The sequence below is a fragment of the Phoxinus phoxinus genome (genome assembly GCF_949152265.1).
Source record: "Phoxinus phoxinus genome assembly, chromosome: 4".
In the NCBI taxonomy this organism is placed as follows: domain Eukaryota; kingdom Metazoa; phylum Chordata; class Actinopteri; order Cypriniformes; family Leuciscidae; genus Phoxinus; species Phoxinus phoxinus.
Window position 1 is genome coordinate 44386612 of NC_136879.1, and position 23816 is coordinate 44410427.

At 40.5% G+C, this 23816-nt stretch overlaps 1 protein-coding gene across 3 annotated transcripts in view; it reads left to right on the forward strand.

The window, feature by feature from the left end:
* LOC306997716 (NLR family CARD domain-containing protein 3-like) overlaps positions 1 to 23816 on the forward strand; it is a 73956-nt gene that overhangs the window by 5413 nt on the left and 44727 nt on the right. For all 3 annotated transcript variants that reach the window (XM_079611118.1, XM_079611119.1, XM_079611120.1), the window contains 2 exons: positions 7848 to 7919; positions 19283 to 19456. In XM_079611118.1, coding sequence (XP_079467244.1) covers positions 7848 to 7919; positions 19283 to 19456 — 246 coding nt within the window. The remainder of the gene's footprint in view (positions 1 to 7847; positions 7920 to 19282; positions 19457 to 23816) is intronic.

Genomic DNA, 23816 nt, shown 5'->3' on the forward strand with positions numbered 1-23816 from the left:
AGCCACGGAGTTTATTAAACATCGGCATCAGCACAAATCATAGCCACGTTAATAAGGTTTGTAATAAACCAAACCGTTTGTAAATCCGTCAAGAATTCAGCAAGTTACGAGCATTTTAGTTGGCGTATGTCACTCACCTTCCGTCCACAGCAGCAGGGAGCAGCAGCGCAGTCTCCTGACCTAAGATGGCCGCCAAGTGACGACACAGCTGACTCCGCCTTGAGCCATCTAGCCTTTCTATTCATGTCTATGTTCATAACTGTCTATGTTCATAACTTGATAACTTCAGACAACAACAAACCACAGTGAACATGAACACAGAAGCTGACGAGACCGCTTTGGTCGGCCCCGTGGAAGGGACATTTTGTAATAAGAAACGAACGGATTGAAGCGTCGATAAGAGCATGGTTGTGTGCAAGCTATGCAACAAGGAATTGGGAACGGCTATTGCTACACTTAATGGCAAAAATAGCACTGGTCTGGTTGAACAAAAATAAACAATATTTTGTTGCTTAAGCTTATGTATTCAGTCATTATTCAATGGTAGGCTATACTAAAAATCCATGTGAAAAAAATTACTTCTCACTGTTCTCAGGTCAAATATTTATATGCGATTAAAATGCAATTAATTTCGATTAATTAATTACAAAGCGTCTGATTAATTAGATACATTTTTTTAATCGAGTCCCGGCCCTAATATGAAGACGAGGAGGAGAAATGTGAGTCTGTAAAGGGATGTAGAGATGATGGCGCACTCGCAGAAGCACTTCCTGAAGCTGGACTTTATTACAGTGTCAGGATCATCCGCTGTAGAATATATACAAGTATATATATAACAGTGGTTAGACTGGGCCGGGGCTCTGGCACATAAGCCTGCTCGTCTGTGTCCTGATGGGCCTGTTTGCAGTCAGTTGTCTACTGGAAGTTGTCACATAAAATTTGATGAAAGTGATGCTTTTGAAAACATATTTCTGACAATGAATGACAGAGTTTTGAAATGGCATGTCTATTTTGTCTCGGCGGAGCTGAGATGAGAACAATCGGAACACGGCCGTATTCTTGTTCAGCTCTTAATCTCGTTGTCAGTCGACCGTGATCACGCGCCGCTCGCGCATGCACATCAGTCAGCATATGTGTGTTTTGTAGTAGTAAAGAGAGAGAATGTGAAGGAAGTGTGTGTGAGCTGGACCTGGTCACCACAGACCCAAATCTTCTCAGCTGTTGCTACTGTCATATGCTGCACTGTCTCTTCATGTGGCACATTATGTTTGGCAGGGTCACTATATCATAACAAGGCAATACAATGTGGAATCAAGTGATGACTGATTAACAGTAATGTAAATGCTAAATGTCCTAATACCTGTTGATACTACAACAATGCAAAGTATATGCTCTTAACCTTGCAGTTTTTCACATATCATGTAAGACTCAATTTCTCCATTTATTTGCACAAAACTCTCCAGAAAGTGCCATTTAATGGGTTATTTATAAATAAATAAAAAACAGTATATACAGGTGCTGGTCATATAATTAGAATATCATGAACAACTTGATTTAATTCAGTAATTCCATTCAAAAAGTGAAACTTGTATATTATATTAATTCATTACAGACTGATATATTTAAAATGTTTATTTCTGTTAATTTTGATTATTATAACTGACAACTAATGAATTCAGTAATAGACACTAAATTCAGTAATATAATAAACACATATTACACTTAATACATAATCCTGGCTCGCATTTAAATACACACACAAACACCTATTCACAATAGACAATGGTTTCGTCAGCTTCCGGTTGCGATCATAGACAGTATATAAGACGGACACAGCGACCCAGGGCCGGAGTGGGGCCACTTTTCAGCCTGGGAGATTCAGGCCCAAGACCGGCCCACTTTTTCCATGGTGGAATTCCAAATTAGCATTTTTTTCCAAATTGGATAAATGAAGCAACAGTTCAGCTCTTACTATTGTGTAGTTTGTATTAATACCATGGTTCAACAAATAATGTAAAGGTTAAATAATAATTCACAGAAGAAGTTAACAAAAAATATTCCACTATTCCAGAAGAATAGGTTGATAAATTACAAAAGCAGAAAGAAAGAAAGAAAGAAAGAGAAATGTATCCCACTCTTCCACAAAGAGGCATATTGAACTAATGTTTACAGTTCTGCTGCTCAGAAGCAACAACAAATAATTAAGAGGTCATTTACATCATACACAGATCAAGCATGAGTTTTTTTTATCAATATTAAATTGCATAATATTAGCAAAGTCTATGAATCGCCATGACATGTATTGAGTGATACAAAAAGGCAAATATTTTAATTAAATTTTATATTTTGCTTGTGAATAGGTTGACCACGATACAACGGTATTAGCCGAATAATTACGTTGCAGCGTTGCTATTGCTAATCATTACTAGGCCTATCTCTCTTTACCTGCTTGCCACTTGTGTTTGTCCTCTTGAAAATAAATCTGAAAGTGTCATGAATTTGCGTGGAAGCAAAGGCAGTAGTCGGATCTAAATGCAAGCAGTAGACTTGAATTACTCAGAACAGGATAAACTCAGAACAAGGAACAGGAACACAGCATCCTCCTCCAATGCCTTTCTTTTTTTCAACCTGGCTTTTTCAGCCTCTCCTGGCCTCTTCCTCCCATCCATCCTCCCTGTCGCGTACCGTTACGGTAGGGCCGGCCCAGCTATCGGTACCTGAGAAAACATTTTGGAAAAGACGCGCTATGGACCCAACCAACTATATGGGAGGGGAGGGGAGAACTGCCTCACATGGAACAACCCATGCAGAGGATGCGCGCTGCGGTGTCCGAATGCGGAACGCGTGTAGCCTAATATTGTAACTAACGTGACAAATGTAAAAAATAAAATAAATAAAAAATAAAATAAAAAATAAATGTATCGGCCGGCCCAAAAGTGAAGCGGCCCACCGGGAATTCTCCCGATTCTCCCGATTACCCACCCCGGGCCTGCAGTGACCCCAGAGATTTCAACGGAGAAAAGTGAAGCCCATTTGAAGCATCACTTCCTGATCGCCAGGCGAACTGCGCAGGCTCAAACTGAGCTTGGTGACGTGAGCAACGTGTCTGACAGCTGTCAGTCTTCTAGTAGATGTGCTGAGAGAAATCTGAATCATTCCCTTCCGAATCTCGCAGAGACGGAGAGCGTGAGCATTAGCTGAGCGTGAGCATTAGCTGTCCATGAGCTAGCAGCGGGAGCAACTTTATAACTCTCTATGGGCTTCTCTCTTCACTTTATCGGACTTTATGCCTCAACGTCCCCCCGATTGCCTGTTTTTTACAGGTTGCCGAGAGTTGGAGAATGTTCAACTTCGGGTAAAACGCAGCGCTCATCACTGTCACTTTTTACCCAACCGTCCAATCACGGTGGAGGAGGGGCGGGACTAATACCACACGGACCAACGGATATTCTGTATCATAGCAACGATGCGTCTCAACTGAAAAAAAAACTGCGCTGTCAAAACGCTCTCAAGCGCCCGCAGCTCGGCGTCTTCAGCAGAGATAAGTTTTCAGCTGGCTAAAAATGCTTTGGTGGACACACGGCCTAAGGCCGTCTGAAAACGCTAGGCGCTCTGCTGTAGATGCCGAGCTGCGGGCGCTTGAGAGCGTTTTGACAGCGCAGTTTTTTTTTCAGTTGAGACGCATCGTTGCTATGATACAGAATATCCGTTGGTCCGTGTGGTATTAGTCCCCAGAGGAACGAGACGTGGATGAAAGAGGTGTGTGTGTGTGTGTGTGCACGCGCTCCTATGATAGCGGCAGTGTGAGGGAGGAACGAGACGTGGATGAAAGAGGTGTGTGTGTGTGTGTGTGTGTGTGTGTGTGTCCAGTGCTGCTTCCCCAGTAACTGTACGTTCACACCGCCGCCGGCGAGAGCGTCAAAGTGACCGGAAGCCATTCATTTTCAATGAGAGCCGGCGGAGAGCTCCGGCGAGGGCGGCGCGGCGCGTCTTGGACGGTGAGAGCGGCGAGGAGAGTTGAAATCAAGTCAACTTTATGGTAATAAGCTATGACGCGGTTCGGCGGCAACCAATCAGAATGTAGAAGTCCTCCGCTGAGAAATTCCAGAGAACGCAATCCTGTAAACTTTGGTTCCGACCACATTAGTTCTCAAGCAAAATGGAAGAGAAGTTAATCATTTCTGTTGCGGGTTTCCCACAGTTGTATGACTTGTCCCTGTTTACGTACAGGGACATTAATAAAAAGAACGACGCGTGGAACAAAGTGTCTGAAATTGTTGGTGTTTCTGGTGAGTTGCTGATGTGAATTATTGTTATATATTTTCTGGAAAAAAAGCGGGAATTGCATACTAACTTTCGAGCTAACTTATAGCGCGCAAAACAGTTGTTAATGCAAACCAGTCAGTAAAGTTAACTTAACAATTTTTTACAACATCAGTTTGTGTCTCTACATAATTAAATGTGCAACTATGATGGCTATTTACTGATGCTGTACACATAGCCTACTTTAGCCCGCCAAATTTAATTAACAGTAAATATCAATATATATATATATATATATATATATATATATATATATATATATATATATATATTTTTTTTTTATTTTTTTTTTATTTATTTATTATTAATTCTGCAAGGGAAAACAAAAGTGTACTATACCTGTTCCCCCTGTGGTGTTATCAACAAATTACAGTCACATATTGAATAAAGTTTTCTATTGTCATTTCACTAGCGGATGAGTGCAGAAAAAGATGGAAGTCCCTAAGAGACACATTCAGAAAGGAGAGGAGGAAGGAGGCAGAGAGGAAGAGGAGTGGAGCGGGGGCAAGCAATGTCCGGCCATGGCGCTACAGTGGGGTCATGGGCTTCCTCAACCCCTTCATAGAAGATAGATTAACAGACAGTAATATGGTAGGGGGGGTTGGGGAAGCCCTGGCCCCAGAGGAAAGAGAATATGCCATGGCCGGGCACAGTCAGGCAGAGGAAACAGCACACACACACAGTCAACAGTGTGAGTCCAGCCTTCATGGACAGGCAGGTATGAGCCAGGGACAGGCAGGTGTAAGCCAGGGACAGGCCAGCCTTCAGCCCTCGTTGAGAAGAAAGAGAGCACACCACAGTGCAAATTTTGATGAGTGCATGCTAACAGCTTTGGAGGCTGTTAGTATGCGAGCTAGCAGTAATGACGAGGACAGTGACAGCCTGTTTTTCAAAAGCCTGCTGGAAGACTTCAGGACGCTGTCGGTGAGGACCAGACAGGACCTGAAGTTCCAAATACACAGGCTTGTGTATGAGGCTAGATGTCTGGAGGCGGAACCCAATGAACACTGGGGAGAGAGTAACGGGGGGCAGCTGACAAGTCTGTGAGGGGTGTTTGTAAGCTTATTTCCCTCACAGTCTTGTCAGCTGCACCTTGTGCTTTCTCCCTTGTTATAACAGTGTTCAAAACTGTTTCTGTATAAAAGTATTTGTTCTAACAGCGTTTAAAACTTGTTTATTAAAAGTTATTCCTTTTTTCTCTCTTTTTTTAAAAACGTTATTATATATAGTAAAATAGGCAATAAAATATTGTAAACATTTCTGGATGTACGTGTTTTATTTATTACAAATCTATCATATTCTACCATATATTGAAAACGTGTAGGGCACCCAGGTGAAATAAAGAGAACAGTTCCATAATGTACTTTAGTGCCCTACTTTCGCACACTAATTTTTTACTTAATACACTAAAAATATTGAGACACCATGAATATGAACTAAAATGTGTTTTGAAAATATTGAGACACCATGAATATTAACTAAAATGTGTTTTTAATTGGTGGCTCTTAAAAGAGCCGTTTAAAGCCATGGCTTATGGCACAGGTTGCCAGGGGACAGCTCCCTCTGTGGAGAAATAGTCTGTATATTTCTCCCGGACACGGATGGCCTCCCGTGTGGCGTTATTGCTTCCTACTCGGGTGACCTCCTGTAAACCAGCTGTGTCTCCGTCTTCAGCTGATGGTATGGGCGTCCTGGTGAACCTCCTCAGGAAATTGTGCAGGACACAGGTAGCCTTCACACAGGCATCCACGTTAGCTGGGCTGATTGCAATTACTCCCCTGTACATGCGCCACTGGGCTGTGAGAATACCAAAGGTATTCTCAACAATCAGCCTTGCCCGTGACAGCCTGTAATTGAACACTCTGTTCCTGCCGGAGAGATTGTGTCCTGGGAACGGACGCATGAGGTCTCGGCGGAGTGGAAAGGCCTCATCAGCCACAAACACGTGTGGCTGAGGTCCTAAATGCTCTGCACCTGGCAGCAGAGCATCCTGTGGCAGGCCAAGAGTCCCATCCCGAAGTGCCTGAAGTGCCGAAGTAGATTAAGTAACATTTTTAATGCAGGACTCTTACTTATATCAGAGTATTTTTACAGTGTTGTTTAACTTTCTACTTTTTACTTTATTAATTAACGTTAAAGAATCTTAATACTTCGTCCACAACTGGTAAATAGCATTTAACAACCAATAAAAACAATATCCAACCCATTGAAAAAAGAAAAGAAACAAATTAAAACATAAAAAAACTAAAATTTACAAGCTCACCGTAGACAAATTGCGAGGCGCTCAGCCGCATTAATAGCGCGTCGATAGTTGGTGTCCTGCCTCGTAATTCGCGGCCCCACTTTTGACAGCAGGTTATCAAACTGGTCCCTGTCCAGCCTGAAGTATCGCTGGAACCTGCTGTCATCCAGCCGCAGCTCCTGCACCAGCCGATGATATTCTCCAAGCTGCTGACGGGCTTGGAGAATATCATGGACCCACACCGATCTCCGACGTCTTCTCTGCATGTAGAGCAACGCCGCACCAAACGCAACAACTTGCTCATCCATAATAATAATGTTGTGAGTTTGATAAGAAAAAGCCGCGCAACACTATTTATAGGCAACATTTTCGCGCTAGAACGCTTGTTATACAGCGGGAATGCAATTCATTTACTTAACACCAATTTGACCAATTGCATAAGGCTACAACCAGGACTATTGTAATACCCTATAGACTGCACATAAATCAATGTTAATGTTAATTAAAGACCAAGTCTAGTAAACGTCCTATAAACTGCATGTTGAAATTAGACTCGCAGTTGAAAATGAACACAAAAGCCACACCACCACACAAATGGAATTTGTTTATTTCGTTAGCAAAATAAAATATAATTTCCATCGGTCATTTTCTTACTTTCACATTTACAATATATTATTAGGTTAACGTATACCCAACGTTTGGCCAGTCTGGACAAATACTGATCAATATGCTTATTTGCTTTGCTTTTGCTTTGCGGTCCCTTTAAATAAAGCAAAAAAAAAGATCAAGCATTCGATCTACGTCATCAGCATCAGCGCGTCCACAAATCTTTCCACGGCGTCGTTGGCAGGGCGGCGAGAGCGATTTTTGCCGCTCTCGCCGGCTGCGGTGTGAACGTACAGTAATAAATGTAATGTGATTAGCTTACTTCTCATTTCAAAAACAACTTGTTTAACACAAAATACTTCTTGATTCGTGAAAATATACGCATTTGACCGGACAAAAAAATCTGATATGTTAAAATAGTGTGTAGTGTAAATGCAGACTAATAGACCTTGACAAGCGACATTGACGAGATGAGGATAAAACTAATCTGTGTTGCTGAATACGAGGCTTCTACAGTTATAGACTAAATCAACTTTATCACATGTCCTTTATAAAGCAGTGTTTAATTAAACAACATATTTGAGGGTATTTAGGAAGGGTTAATGTGTAATTTACTTGTGATATTTATTATTATTAGCATTAATAATGAACTTGTTTATGTTTGATTTTGGATTAGTGTCCCACAAAACACTGCAGATGAAGTTCTCCAGAAGCTGCTGCCTGTGTTTACAGCAACTAGATGCGCTTGGTAAGTTACACTGAGAACAAGCATCACTGTTAAAACATTACATTTCTTAAACATTATAAATAAATGGTTTAACAAAAACTATGAGTGTCACACTTCAGCTTTTAAACCCTCCATCTGACCTGGGGGCTACAAACATATGTGTCGGGGTTTTCTTACTGGCTGAATGTTTTGTGATTTAATTAGATAGTTTTAAAAATGTATGAAACAGAACATTTAAAATACATAATTACAAAAGCACAGTATACATTTAAACTGTCAAGATGAATCTGAGCTTAGTAATTGCTATATTAACCTACACTTGATTTACCCCATTGCAATAGTCCCTTTACAGTTATTTATATCATAAAAATACACTAAATTGTAGGTTTAAAATTCTAAATAAGGCACATCTAATGTCCAACAACCAATATTTTAGCATTTATATTTTATGTACTTTATTATGTCTTTCAATTCAAATACATTTCACAATTATACAAATGGACAGTTCCTTTAAAGACATAATATTTCCATAAAAACTAAGTTTTGGAAACACCATGTCTCAAACGCATAAAACAGCACAAAATATATGCAGTTTGATGGTGGATCGATTTGATCTATGATCGACCCCCAGGACTGCTTAAGAGACGCGTGCACACGCAGTTATCTAGACTAGATAAACCTGGATCAAATTAGTGGGATTGCGTGAACTTGAATTACCTTTTATGAAACCGCTTTAGCCCCAACTTATTTGTTAGGTTTATTCAAGTCGGGTTTTGGAGTTTAATCCCCGCTTTTCTTAGCATCTTTTATGGAACAGCCCCCTGATGTGTGATCTACTTAACCGTAATATTCATTTATAATGTATGTATAATTCATCCACTGAAACCACAGTGGAGCGATGCAACAGCTTCGTTGACTTTTTTAGAACTAAAGTCAATAACATCCGCTCTTCAATATCTGGCTCTTCCTCCCTGTCTCCACCATCCTCCAACCCCCTGCCTGGGAGATTGCCATTTCTTTCGGATTTCACTGAGGTTCAGCAGAGCCACGTTGAGGAAACAATCAAAAAAATGAAGCCGTCCGCCTGCACCTTGGATCCCATCCCGACTGTTCTGCTTAAGTCATTAATTCCTAGTGTCAGCCCAATCATCACCGAAGTTGTTAATCTCTCTCTCAAAACTGGTTCCGTCCCTCTTGCCCTTAAAGCTGCTGTCATCCGTCCAATACTCAAGAAGCCAACCCTAGACCCGGAGGTCCTGGGAAATTACAGGCCGATCTCCAACCTCACCTTCCTGTCAAAGGTTCTAGAGAAGGAAATCGCCTCTCAGCTTCACAACCATCTAAATCACAACAAACTATTTGAGGTATTTCAATCAGGCTTTCGTTCGGCTCACAGTACCGAAACAGCTCTACTCAGGGTGACAAATTACCTTCTTATGGCAGCTGATTCAGGATCACCATCACTGCTCATTCTTCTCGACCTAACAGCAGCATTCGACACAGTGGACCATACCATCCTCCAAGACCGCCTCCAAAACACAGTTGGACTGTCGGGAACAGCACTGCAGTGGTTTCAGTCCTACCTTTCTGGCAGGACTGAACGTGTTATATTGGGAGAATGTGAGTCCAGGCTGCTCCCTGTTACATGTGGTGTTCCAACCCGATCTCACGGCAATTCGTACGAATTTTACGAGGTGGCTAATTCGTACCAATTCATACGACCTCACTCGTACGAATTTGTACGTTTTTTGCTAAATCGTACATATTTTACGATTTGCCAAAATCGTATGAATTCATACGAATGACCTACCCCTGACCCCGCCCCTAAACCCAACCGTCACGTGGGTTTAGACAAATCGTACAAATTCGTACGAGTGAGGTCGTACAAATTCGTACGAATTAGCCACCTTTTAATCACTCGTACAAATTCGTACGAATTGGTCGTGAGATAGCGTTGGGTGTTCCGCAGGGGTCGGTTCTTGGCCCAATCTTATTCATTCTCTACATGCTTCCCCTCGGTTCTGTCATCAGCAGACATGGATTATCCTTCCATTGTTATGCTGATGACACGCAACTATATATCAAAACTGCCCCGAGCTCCTCCACAGCCCTGTCGCGACTCACCACATGTCTTGATGAGATAAAGGCATGGATGAAAAGCAACTTCCTCCAGCTGAACTCCAGTAAAACAGAGGCACTACTTGTTGGAACCCCACATCAGATACACTCCTCTCCCATATCTCAGATCATCTATGACGGCCAGGTCATCACTTTCTCCTCCTCAGTCGTAAACCTAGGGGTTCGGTTTGACCCACAGCTGACCTTCAATGACCATATTAAACACATTTGCAAAACCTCCTTCCACCATCTTCGAAACATCTCCAAACTCCGTCCCCTTCTAACTCTTCCAGATGCAGAGAAACTTGTTCATGCCTTTATTTCCACCAGGCTTGACTACTGCAACGGACTCTTCATTGGGATTTCTGGCAGAAATATCCAGAAGCTACAATACATCCAGAATAGCGCTGCCAGAGTCCTAATGAGAGTCCGAAAATATGACCACATAACTACCATTCTACATTCACTGCACTGGCTCCCTGTTTCATTCCGAATTGACTACAAAATCCTCCTGCTCACACAAAAATGTATCACCGGACATGCACCACCATATCTACAAGAACTCATCATTTTGAAATCCTCACCCCGCACCCTCAGATCATCAGGCCACCTGCTTCTTCAGGTCCCCATCACCAGGCTTCGTACCATGGGGGACCGAGCTTTCTGTTCAGCTGCACCTCGGCTTTGGAACCACCTCCCAAGTGAGCTGAGAGCAGTACAGAGCCTGGACACTTTTAAAGCAGATCTGAAGACTTTTTTATTCAGAAAGGCTTTTATGTGCTAATTGTTTTTATTAGTTTTTAGTTACTGTTGTTTTACTGTGTAGCACTTTGAGATTTTTTGGAATGAAAAGTGCGTTATAAATAAAATATATTATTTATTATTATTATTATTATTATTATGTATATAAACATTTATATTTAGACTTTTTTGATATTCATTTTAATTTAAATGTTAATACATTTATTTAAAAACAGATGTATTCAATGTTTCATTTGATCATTTTTATATAATCTTTCTCCCTCACATAGAGACATAATCTCTTAGAATAACAGTTAAATTTACTGATATGGGTCAATGACGTGGCGTGCCAATTCTGGTGTCCCAAGCATATTCATAATATTACAAATGTCTACATGTTTAAATGCACTTCATTAAGTGACTCAACCCCCCCCCCCCCCCCTTTAATTACTCATGTGAGAATTCATTATAAATAATTAATCTTTAAGGAACTATTGAGCTCAAAAGTCCCAAAATTTCATATAACATGTTAGCTGTAAAAACCTGTTAGCCAGGACATATGCATAACAATCTAGTTTTTAATTAACATTTGTAAACTTTTAGGCACAGTTATTATTGTTATATTATTAACATTAACATTATTTACATAATTGTATGTTTTTTGCCATATTTGAGCTGTCATTCATCTTGATTTCATATGATTCAATGTTTACTTTGTTTCAAGTTTGAGTGTTGGAAAGGAAAAATGATACTGATGATGTTTTTATGGTAATCCTAAAAAATATTGCAGAATGTCCTTCCGTCTAACAATGACAGAGGCGATTAATATAACCCATATTTGTGTGTTAGATTACACAATTCAGTTTTTTGTGGAGTTAATGATAAACAAGTCTTATTTACTTTATTGGAAAACATTTGTAAACATTTTCCAGCTTTTTTTTTTTTATTTGGTTGTGAATTTTGAGTTATCAGCAGCCAAACCTGAGCCCATGTCTATATGAAATCCCAAATTGATTATATTATTTGTGATTAAAATGTAGTTTTACGAGCTCTAGTTGTTTGTTGAGTTCCAATTATGGATATCAGTACATTTGTATATGCCAATAATGGTAGAAATGTAATTTATTTTAAAATTCATTACGTTACCCAGGAATGTCATTTTCATGGGGGAAAAAATCTGATTCACCAAAAAAAGTGGTTAATTACATTCTTGAAATGTGTACGTCATTGCATTACATACACAACACTCTAATACGTTTAGAAAGTCCTAAAATGTTCATTTTCTGCCCGTTTTTTTTTTTTCACATTTTAAATCCTTATCCGTCATTCACCCGTATATTGAATTAATTGTTTAAAAAAAAGAGATATTGCACAAATTATAAACACATTTAAGAACAACAAAGATTTCTGTTTTGATCTGAGAGTGAAGAGTTTGTCATTGTTCTTAAAGGTGGGGTATGTGATTTGCAAAACGGCTGGCAGATTTTGAAAATACACAACTCAATTGGTCCTACCTTCTTTCCTAGGATTTTAAGTGATTTTGAAAAAATGGCCAAAAAAGAGAATTACATACCCCACCTTTAACTGTCAGCTATAAAATCTAAATAAATAGAAAATACAGATTGTGCTCAATGATTTGACTTTAACTGTCAGCTGTAAAATCCTCCAGTTTCCACTGATATGTTAGCCTGGTTCTACCGGACTCTCCTACATTTCATTTGTACAGAGAGTCTGGCCTCTCTCCATTGACAAGCGTTAACTTCCCTGAAGGCGGTCCTCTGTTAAAGCTTAAAACTATTGGATCTGTCCGGAGCCACTCTGGATCTGCAGTAACCAATCGCTAACGTTTGGTCGTGACGTATGACGAGTCTCAAACTAGCGCACGACCCCAACATCATCGTTCTCAGCCACTCCCTCTGTTCGCTGGTTGGACCGGTAAACAATTGACCGGAGAAAACCCAAGAATACACCGCAATCCCAGACGTGGTTCTGAAGCAAAATTAATATTGAGCGGAAGTGTGTAGGAGGGCGGAGCCAGGCTACCGATATGTAGCTGACATCTCTTTCTCTCTCGCTCTCTCGCTCTCTCTCTCTCACTCTCACTCTCCCGCTCTCTCTCTCTTTCGCTCGCACTCTCTCTCTTTCGCTCGCTCTCTCTCTCTCACTCTCACTCTCCCGCTCTCTCTCTCGCTCTCTCTCTCTTTCGCTCGCACTCTCTCTCTTTCGCTCTCTCTCTCTCTCTCACTCTCACTCTCCCGCTCTCTCTCTCGCTCTCTCTCTCTTTCGCTCGCACTCTCTCTCTTTCGCTCGCTCTCTCTCTCGCTCTCTCTCTCTTTCGCTCGCACTCGCTCTCTCTCTCTCGTACTCTCTCTTTCGCTCGCTCTCTCACTCTCTCTCTCTCGCACTCTCTCACTCTCTCTCGCTCTCTCTCTCTCGCACTCTCTCACTCTCTCTCGCTCTCTCTCTCTCGCACTCTCTCACTCTCTCTCGCTCTCTCTCTCTCGCACTCTCTCACTCTCTCTCACTCTCTCGCACTCTCTCACTCTCTCTCGCTCTCTCTCTCTCTCTCTCTCTCTCTCTCTCTCTCGAGTGCATGCTGGGAGTTTGTGGAAGCAGCGTGAGTGTGTGTTGGAGTGAGCTCTACGGTGTGAGTGAGTTTTCTATCTTTTGATCTATCCTTTGTTGTGTTGTTGTTAGGTAAATAGAGGTAGTTTTAGGTGTTTGTGAGGAGTGTCGTCGGTCAGTGTGTGCACTGATCGCAATGGCGGCATCTCAGCACGCGAGTTTGGAAAGTTTAACGCGGCGGCACGGCGTTAAGGTCGTACCCGCGGAGCGTTGTTCAGTGGAGGACTGCGTCCTCGCGGTTGCTGCTGTTGTTGGTCATGATTGCATTCTTTCTGCATCAAGAATGAACAGCGCAATAGTGATGTTCTTGAACAATGTTGACAAAGTGAATGAAGTCGTAGAAACCGGGATTGTTGTGAATGATTCTCTTACTCCAGTCATGCCGTTAGTACAGCCAGCGAAAAGAGTAATACTGTCAAATGTCCCGCCGTTTATTAAAAATGAAGTGATTGAAAGGGAACTGTCCAGACACGGAAAGTTTGTGTCAAAAATAAAGAAAATCTCACTCGGTTGCAAATCGCCCCAGTTGAAACATGTTGTGTCTTTTAGGAGACAGGTGCACATGATCCTAAATAACCAAAATGAAGAGCTTAATTTAGCCATGAAGTTTAAGATTGAGGATTTTCTTTATGTTATCTTTGCTACCTCAGATTCAATGAAGTGTTTTGGTTGTGGACAAGAGGGTCACGTGATACGCGTGTGCCCTGAGAAGAGTGCAGCTCAGAATCACAATACAGGCGAAACGCTTAGTAATACAGATCATGCACAAACCAGTGATACAGTATCTCTTGTTGGAAAAAATGGAAGTGACGATCATGAAAGTAATAAAAATGAGAGTGTGGCCACAAACGAAAATGTTCATGAGGATGGCGTTTCTGAGGTCAGTGAGCAGGTCTTAGTAGAAGATGTTGACATGACAGAAGATCAGAGTATTTTTAAAACACCGACGTTAAAAAGGAAAACTAAGACCAAAGGAAAAGGAAAAGAAAAAAGGGCTAGTAAAGAAGCTAATGGAATAGCTGTTGGTGATGCAAGGGAGGTGGACTCAGAGTCAAGTAATGCTGAGGAGTCTACTGTGGATAGTGATGGTGAATCGTCGGGTTCAGCTTCACAGAAGCGATCTGTTCGCAGTGCCTACACATCAGACAAAATTAAAACGTTTCTTCAGGCAACAAAAGGCATGAAAGGTGTAAATGTAGAGGATTACTTTCCAGATCGTGAGTTGTTTATAGATTCAATCAGGGCTTTTATGAAGGAGGCTGGAGTTTTCACTGATCAAGAAGTCTTTAGGCTGAAGAAAATTGTCCAGAAGTTAAAACTAAATTTATTGAATGATGAATTTGAACCAGTCTAGCTTCTTTTCTTTTTTTTTGAAGTATTTGTTACTTGTGTGCTCATTTTACCTTTTTATGAGTAGGATAAGATTGGGCACATTCAATTTAAATGGTGCACGAGACAGCAAGAAAAGAGCAATGCTCTATGAACTGACTAATCAAATAAAAATTTATGTAATGCTGGTTCAGGAAACTCATAGTGATGTTTCTAATGAGAATGACTGGCTAATGGAATGGGATGGGTTAATTATTTTAAGCCACAAAAATCACTGTAGTGGTGGCTTAGCTGTACTTTTTAAGAAAAACTTTAAACCAATTTCATATGAGGTAGAACATGTTGTTGAGGGACATTTAATGAAAGTAACAGCAAAATTTGAAAAAATGGTTTTAGTTTTTATAAATGTGTATGCTCCTGTTGTTGGTCCTGAAAGGGTGATTCTTTTTGATAAATTAAGTAATATTTTGTCAAACAGTAAAGAGGAAGAGTTTATATTTGTTGGAGGAGATTTTAATTGTACAGCAAATGATGGAATGGATAGAAACCATAAAGAGCCACATCTACCTTCTCAATATGCTATGAGAAAGCTTATAGAAGAACATGATTTGTGTGATATATGGAGAACTTTATACAAAGAACAAAGGCAGTACACATGGGCACAAACAAGAGAAAATTATATTTCTATGGCTAGATTGGATAGGTTCTATTGTTTTAAATATAATTTTAACGTTATTAAGAAATGCGAGATTTTGCCTAGTGGGTTTTCTGATTACAGTCTAGTAATCTGTAGTGTTTTCATTACTAATATAAAGTCTAAGAGTGCCTATTGGCACTTTAATACTTCTTTGCTACAGGACAATTTTTTTAAAGAGGTTGTTATTTATTTTTGGAAACAGTTCAGTTCTAGGAAAAAGGATTTTTCTTCCCTACAACAATGGTGGGATCATGGGAAAAAAGAGATACAGCAACTGTGCCGTCAGTACACTCTCAACGTATCCAAGGACATCTCCCAATCAATGAAAACCTTAGAGATTGAAATAGTGGAACTGCAGAATTTGGTAGAGTCCACAGGAAATCGAGGACATATTGAGCTCCTCAAAGTTAAAAAGAGAACTCTGGATGACCTGTTAGGCATCAGAGCACAGGGAGCCTTGATCCGCTCACGTTTTCAGAGTGCAGTAGAGATGGATGGCCCAACTAAATTCTTCTTCGGTTTGGAAAAGAAGAATGGTCAAAGCAGACTTATACATTCTTTATACTCATTGGAGGGTGTGGAAATGGTGGAGCCTAAGGAAATTAGAAAAAGAGCTGTATTGTTTTATTCTGAGCTTTACAAAAGTGAACATACAGAGGAAGATGAGCTGGCCAGTTCCTTTTATATGGGTTTGCCTAAGGTTCCAGATGAGACCAATTCTTGGCTTGAGAGGCCGCTTTCAGCATCTGAACTGCATGTTGCTCTGCGGAGCATGGATTGCGGTAAGGCCCCGGGAATTGATGGTCTACCAATTGAGTTTTATAAAACGTTTTGGTCAGTGCTGGGGGGTGATTTGCTGTCTGTGCTCAATGATAGTCTGGCCGGAGGGTTGCTACCTTTGAGCTGCAGGAGGGCAGTCATTACCCTGTTACCCAAAAAAGGTGATTTAAAAGAAATAAAGAACTGGCGCCCAGTTTCACTTTTGTGCTCTGATTTAAAGCTCTTTTCTAAAGCTTTGGCCACTAGGTTGAGGGAGGCAGTTGGGCAGGTTATTCATCGTGATCAAACTTACTGTGTGCCTAACAGGTCTATATTTGATAATGTTTATCTAATTCGGGATATTTTGGACGTCTCTAGGCTATTGGATATAGACACTGGTCTCATTTCTCTAGATCAGGAAAAGGCATTTGACCGGGTTGAACACAGCTATCTCTGGCGCACGCTAGAGGAGTTCGGGTTCAGCTCTGGTTTTATTGCCATGATTAGGGTTTTGTACCAGGATGTTGAGAGTGTACTGAAAATTAATGGTGGTCTTAGTGCTCCTTTAAAAATTAACAGGGGTATTAGACAAGGTTGTGCACTTTCAGGAATGTTGTATACTCTTGCCATTGAACCTTTATTGGTTAAGATTAGAGAAAGCATTGAAGGTTGGACTATACCTTGCTCTGGAGCTAATTTTAAGTTGTCTGCATATGCAGATGATATTATTGTTTTGGTTAAAGGGCAGAATGATGTTGATCTTCTTAAAGATATTTTTAACAAATTTGGCACAATTTCTTCAGCCAAAATTAATTGGTCCAAAAGTGAAGCCATAGTAAGTGGTAAATGGTCCCATGGTCTTCCCAAACTACCAGGTGGTTTGTCCTGGAAAAGAGATGGGTTAAAATATTTAGGAGTATATGTTGGCAGCGATTCAATGTTAAGTAAAAATTGGGAAGGAGTTTTAGAAAAAGTAAAGGGGCGATTGGAAAAATGGAAATGGCTTTTGCCAAAAATGTCTTTTAGAGGGAGGGTTGTAATAATTAATAACCTAGTGGCTTCAGTTTTGTGGCATCGTTTGGCATGCATTGATCCCCCAAATGGACTTTTGAGTAAAATTCAAGCAAGTATGGTGGACTTTTTTTGGAGCACTTTTCATTGGATACCACAGAGCATACTTTTTCTACCCAGAGATGAAGGAGGACAAGGACTTATCCATTTGCCCAGCAGGGGGGCAGCCTTTCGACTTCTTTTTATTCAAAGGTATCTCACAGGACCTAAGGATCTAGTCTGGAGAAAAGTGGCTGATGTTATTTTTGATCAAGCTGGCAGACTGGGATTGAACTCTGCTTTGTTTTTGATGGACTTAAGTAAGCTGCAGTGCAACGGACTGACTCCTTTTTATAAGGGACTTTTTAAAGTTTGGGACTTATTTGAAAAACGGAGGCTGGAGGCGACTTCCTCGTTGTACTGGCTTTTGGAGGAACCGCTTGTACATGGAGCTCGGTTTGATGTCACTTGTGAAGTTACACCTGGACTGCTTTATTGCTTAGTTACCACTAAGACACTAAAACTGCATAATTTGTTGGATATTGCTGGTGCTGGTTTAAATAATGCTCAGTCCGTGGCCACACATCTAGGTGTGCGGTCGGTACGACATGTTGAAAAAATATTGGACCTTTTTAAACAGAAATTCACATTGGAAGAAAATAATCTGATAATTGAATTTTATAATGGGAAACTGGTACCTAATAATACAGATCCTTTTCCAAGTATTTGTATTAGTCCTAATCTCAAAGGACTGTCTGGACCTTTTCTGAACCTGAGGGGTTTACAAGGGTTAAGTTTGCAGGAGGTTCAGAGTAAAGTTTTGTATAAATGTCTTGTAAAGGTTTTAAATAAAGCAAACTTAAAAGAACGTAGTGATACAGTGTGGAGAGAGAAATTGGGTCTAGATGATGAATTTAAACCTGTTTGGAGAGTTTTATACAAACCACCAATTGAAAAACGCACAGGTGATATTCAATGGAGAGTTTTGCACGGCGCAGTTGCTGTAAATGCATTTGTGAGCGTAATTAATCCCAATGTATCAAGTGATTGTCCTTTTTGTAAAACGAGGGAGACAATTTTTCATTGTTTTTTAGAATGTTCAAGACTGTATGATATGTTTTGTTTTCTTGATGCTCTTTTCTTGAATTTTGGGGAGATTTTCTCTTCTAAGATTTGGATTCTTGGACCCAAATATAGTGTGGCGCAAAGAATAAAAAGCCAATTGTTGATTTTTTTAATTGGGCAAGCCAAACTTGCTGTTTATTTAACCAGGAAAAACAAAATGGAAGGTAGAGAAGGACAACCTGTGGTTATTGTCTTTAAAAATATGGTGAAAGCAAGGGTTATGTTTGATTTCAAGTTCTATAAACTAATGAATGATTTAGAAAGTTTTTTGCATAAATGGTGTTGTAATGGAGCTATTTGTGCAGTTGAAGAAGAAATGTTGATCTTTACTACCCTGTTACAATAGGTCTTGATTTTTGCACATCTTTATTGTTTTTTTAGATAATGTGTAATTCGATGTTTTGCTGACGTTGTAATGTTATAAATAAAGTGTGTTGAAAACTCAAAACTCTCTCTCTCGCACTCTCTCACTCTCTCTCGCTCTCTCTCTCTCGCACTCTCTCTCTCTTTCGCTCGCTCTCTCACTCTCTCGCTCTCTCTTCCGCTCGCTCTCTCTCACTCTCTCGCTCTCTCTCGCTTTGCCACACACACACAGACAGACAGACAGACAGTCTGACACACACAGACAGTCACACACACACACACACAACATGTTCCTTAAACTGTTTACAAATACATTTAAGCATACACACACACACACTAAATCAATCAATCACACACACACGTTGGGTTTCCATGTTATATGGGGACTTTCCATAGATATGATTTTTATACTGTATAAACTGTATATTTAATCCCCTAATCCTAACTGATGTAATTTAACAACATGAACTAATGAGTATTTGTATATATTTCATATTGACAGCATTATGTTATTTATTTTGTAAGTGTAATGTTTATCTCTGGATATAGGCTTAATGTGTGTCATTGTTCTCTACAGGTTGTATGGGTGTGGTGTCACAGAGGAAGGTTGTGCTGCTCTGGCTTCAGCTCTGAGATCAAACCCCTCACACCTGAGAGAACTGGGTCTGTATGATAATAATCTAGGATACTCAGGAGTGAAGCTGCTCTCTGCTGTACTGGAGAATCCTCACTGTAAACTGGAGACACTGTGGTAAGATCATCTCCACCATAAAGACTCGGAGTGAATAAGGATTAATATGTAGATAGTGTACACAATATATCTTTGGCGTAAGCCCCATCCGGCGGTTCAGCGACAGATTCCTGCTCGACATTAACATTTACATCTTCATATATTATTATCCCCCAAAAGAAAGTAAAACTAACAGATAAATAAACCAGACAAACTACAAACCAGACAACAGATGCAGGATACAGTGAAGAGGGTTTTTAAAGCTCAAATGTTTAGTGTAAATCAACTTGCCTTGTAATGCTTGTGCAAACAGACCCTTGAGCATTTCCTCACAATGTGTGTGTGCCGCTGAACAGAGGAAAGTGTGTGTGTGTTTCTCCTGAACCAGGACCGCTACCATATCAGATTTATCACTACATCATTATCATGGCCAGAATAACACACGATAACAATTGTAATCTATATGCCTTATGCTTCGGACTCTGGGTCCGGATGAATTAGCTCAAATGATCCATAGGGAATCTTAATAACTAATCATGAATATGATTAATATTACAGTTACATTAAATCGTCGAAAGTGAAAGTGGATTATATGAATACATGAATAATCAATCACAACGAATTATAATTCCTCATTCATATATCAATAATCTTACTTAACTTCGATTATGAGATAATCTTTAAGGGAAATTAATGTAATTATCAAATCGTTGTTCGTCCAGCGACCAATCGTCAGATTAAGTGATTAATTTCTCAATAAAGTTATCCTTTCTTATAAACTCCAAGAAACACTAACCTTCTGGCCGTGAACATCAATATTTCTGGTGTTTATAAAATTAAAACTACTTAATGTAGTAAACAGGGAGCGCGGTAGCTCTGATCTACCTCATTGACTTTTGTGGTTTTACGAGCATTTTTCACAGACACAGTCTTGAATATATTGTTTTAATAAATGCAAAACTACAGAATATAGGCTATTACACAAGATACACGTTTTATATGTCTATGTACATTTACTTACAGTTAACAAACAGGACGAACGGGTAACAGATGATGAGAGAGAAAGTGAGAGAGAGAGAGAGAGAGAGAGAGAGAGATTGCTCTGATTTAAGCTGGTGCTATTTAGAGCAATAACGCACACCTCGCACGCGCGGGGAGCGATTTACAGAGGTTTTTAGTCGTGCGTTTGGGAGAGAGAATAAGAGAGAGAGAATGAGATCGAGGGCCGGAGCGCGCTCGATTTGAATGCGGAACGGAGAGAGAGGGAGAGAGGGAGAGAGTGCTCTGGGGCACGCGCTCGATTTGAATGCGGAACAGAGAGAGAGAGATAAAGAGAGGAAAGAGAGGAGGTTGTAGAGAGAGAGAGAGAGAATGGTCACGAGTGGCCATAGAACAGCTAAAATCACAGACCTTTGAGAGAGCCATCAATCGAAACACCTTAAAACATTAAAACTCGTTAGAGTTTGATACTTGCAAAAGGTTCGTTTGTGTGCACGAGCTGTGTCCAGCCTGCGCGTGTTCTCGGAGCAGAGTGCGCGCGCTCGTGCTGTGGCGCGCGTGCTTGTTGCCAGAGCAAGCTGTTCGCGGGAGTTTTGAAGAAGGCCTCTTGTGGAAGTGATATGTTACTGAAGGAATTCAGGCTTCGTGCGTTCGACTCTTAGGTGGAAACGAACAAAGTGGAATTTGGAAATTAAACAAAAGACTGAGATAAAGCAAATAAAAGGAGGGAACTCCTGAAGGAGTTCAGGTCCGAAGATTTCACATGCTGACGACAGGAAGAGCAGAAGGGGAGCAGGGGACGAGAGAGCGTGCAGGAAGAGCGTTTTTGCTTTTAAGGAATGTAAGGATACGCCTTCTTCTGGGACAAGAGCGAATCGGATCCTCTGATCTAGAGCGCGAAAATGTTCCTTTGTTTGTAAAGACACGCCCACTTCGACTATGTCATGTGAGAGACCGAATTTAACACTCATATTTAGAAGTATGGTATTTCCTAGAATAAATGCATATTATTGTACCTTGCAGTCAAGATTCAACTCCGTTAGATTTAGAGAATTACAGAGGCATCAAACACTTCCGATTTAGATTATTAGATACAAAGTTACATAAAATATACAGATTAGAAGCATTTAGAGTTTGATTAGTACACATTAAAACTTACATTAAATCCCAAAACCTGTCGCGACATATAAATGGCAACACAGAATGCATTTGGTAATGTTTTAAATATGATTTGTTCAATGAAAAGTCTCTTGTGTGTGTGTGCTCCTAATGCAACGGAATGTGTGGGTGTCACGTTACATGTCTCTTTGTGTGAGCCATGTTGGTGTCCGGTTACATGTCTCTTTGTGTGTGTGTGTGTTGGAAAAAGAGACAAAGACCTCTTGTCTTGTTCAGGCAAATTAAAGAATCACGATTCATTAATTTGAATAAGCAGCTGTCATTGTCAATGTTGCTACACAATATATCACCATATCTATGGAAATATTGAAAATAATAATAATAATGCTATCAGTCAAATTCATCTTTACTTTATTTAGTGCTATTTTTGAAAAAGAAGAATCACTCCATCACATACAAAAGGAGTTATATTATACATTAGTTTATAAGCTGTTGTTAATATATTAAGAGACTATATACAAATCAGGGCTCGCAAAATCGCCCGCCCGACGTCCCGGGGCTATTGTGTTTTCCAGTCGGGCTACCAAAATGCATATCCGGCCTGCCCGACGGGCTTTCTGAACTAGTGTTCGCTTCAGTCTTATTATAATCAGATTCAGCGCGTTCTTCATCTTCAATCCGCAGTGGCGCCGAACAGAGCGCACGTCAGAAACAGAGGACAGGGTGTGTGTGTGTGTGTGTGTGTGTGTGTGTGTGTGTGTGTGTGTGTGTGTGTGTGTGTGTGTGTGTGTGTGTGTGTGTGTGTGTGTGTGTATCTGAGCCTCATTGGTCTGTCACTGCTCGTCAATGTCAGAATATTAGAGATTACCAATCAAATCAAAGTAGGCGGGATTTATATTCACAGAAGCTACTGAGCGCGAATTTGAGCAGAGCGACTCGACGCTTCAGTTTACGGTCAAGTGCGATAAGATGTAAGTAGCTAAACTAAATATTTCACATTTGACAGTTTTTTTTTAGGTCATAAATGTTAAACAAATGACAAATTATCAGGCAAACGAATTTACTTGTCTAATTTCGCCATTTTGAACTGAAAATAGGCCTTTGTAACGTGACTCATGTAATGTAATTCGTTTACTGTCATTGTGAGGGGACGAGAAACATTAACAAAGCCGTTTTAATCTTGTTAGGCACAATATTAATAACGAATGTGTACATGTTGATAATTAATATAGTACAATTTGTAGCCTTCAGTAAATTAAAAAAGTTCAGCTTTAGGAGGGGAAGAGGCAGGGCAAGATGAGGAGACTGAGAGAAAAAGAAAGAGTGATGGATAGTGAGAGCAGGTATTGGCAAATCTACTGCCCGCTGACATGGTTTTAAATCCTTTTTTTGGCCTTCAAACGTCTTGAAATGCACATATCAGAGAAATAAAATTTTTAACCCCCTAACAACCTTAAAGGGTTAGTTCACCCAAAAATGAAAATTCTGTCAGTAATTACTCACCCTCATGTTGTTCCAACCATGTAAGTCTTTCGTTCATCTTCGGATCACAAATTAAGATATTTTTGATGAAATCTGAAGGCAGTCTCACTCCTCCATAGGCTTTCAGAGGGACCCAAACTCGCCGGCCCAGAATAGTTATGAAAACATCGTTACAATAGTCCAAGTGACTACAGTGGCTCTGCGGCACAGACGTGCAACACAGACGCGCTGCGCAAAAACACTACGTGAACTAACTCGAGGCCCAGAGAGAAGGAAATGAATAGTGGAATAAAGTCGTTATTTTAGTTGTTTTTCCAAGATTATTTCAATGCAACAAAGACATTTGCTTTTCACATTTGCAAGACATTTTCAGCACAGCAGTGATATAGGCCTCCTGCTCCTGCTCCTGCTCCTGCTCCTGCTCCTGCTCCTGCTCCTGCTCCTGCTCCTGCTCCTGCTCCTAGGCGTGTTCAGACCTTTATTTGTAGGCCAGAGGTTTGGGACAGTGTGATAGAGTCGGGCTCAGACTGCAGCCCTGCCTCACTCCACGTCTCTGCTGGAAGAACACACACACACACACACACACACACACACACACACACACACACACCTGCCTCACTCCACGTCTCTGCTGGAAGAATGCGGTTCTGCGGTCACTGATTTTCACCGCACTTTTGCTGTGGGTGTGTAGAGATTTTATTATATCAAACGTTTTTCCGCCGATGCCGATGTTTAGGAGTTTGTACAGTAGACCATCATGCCAAATTGAATCGAATGCTTT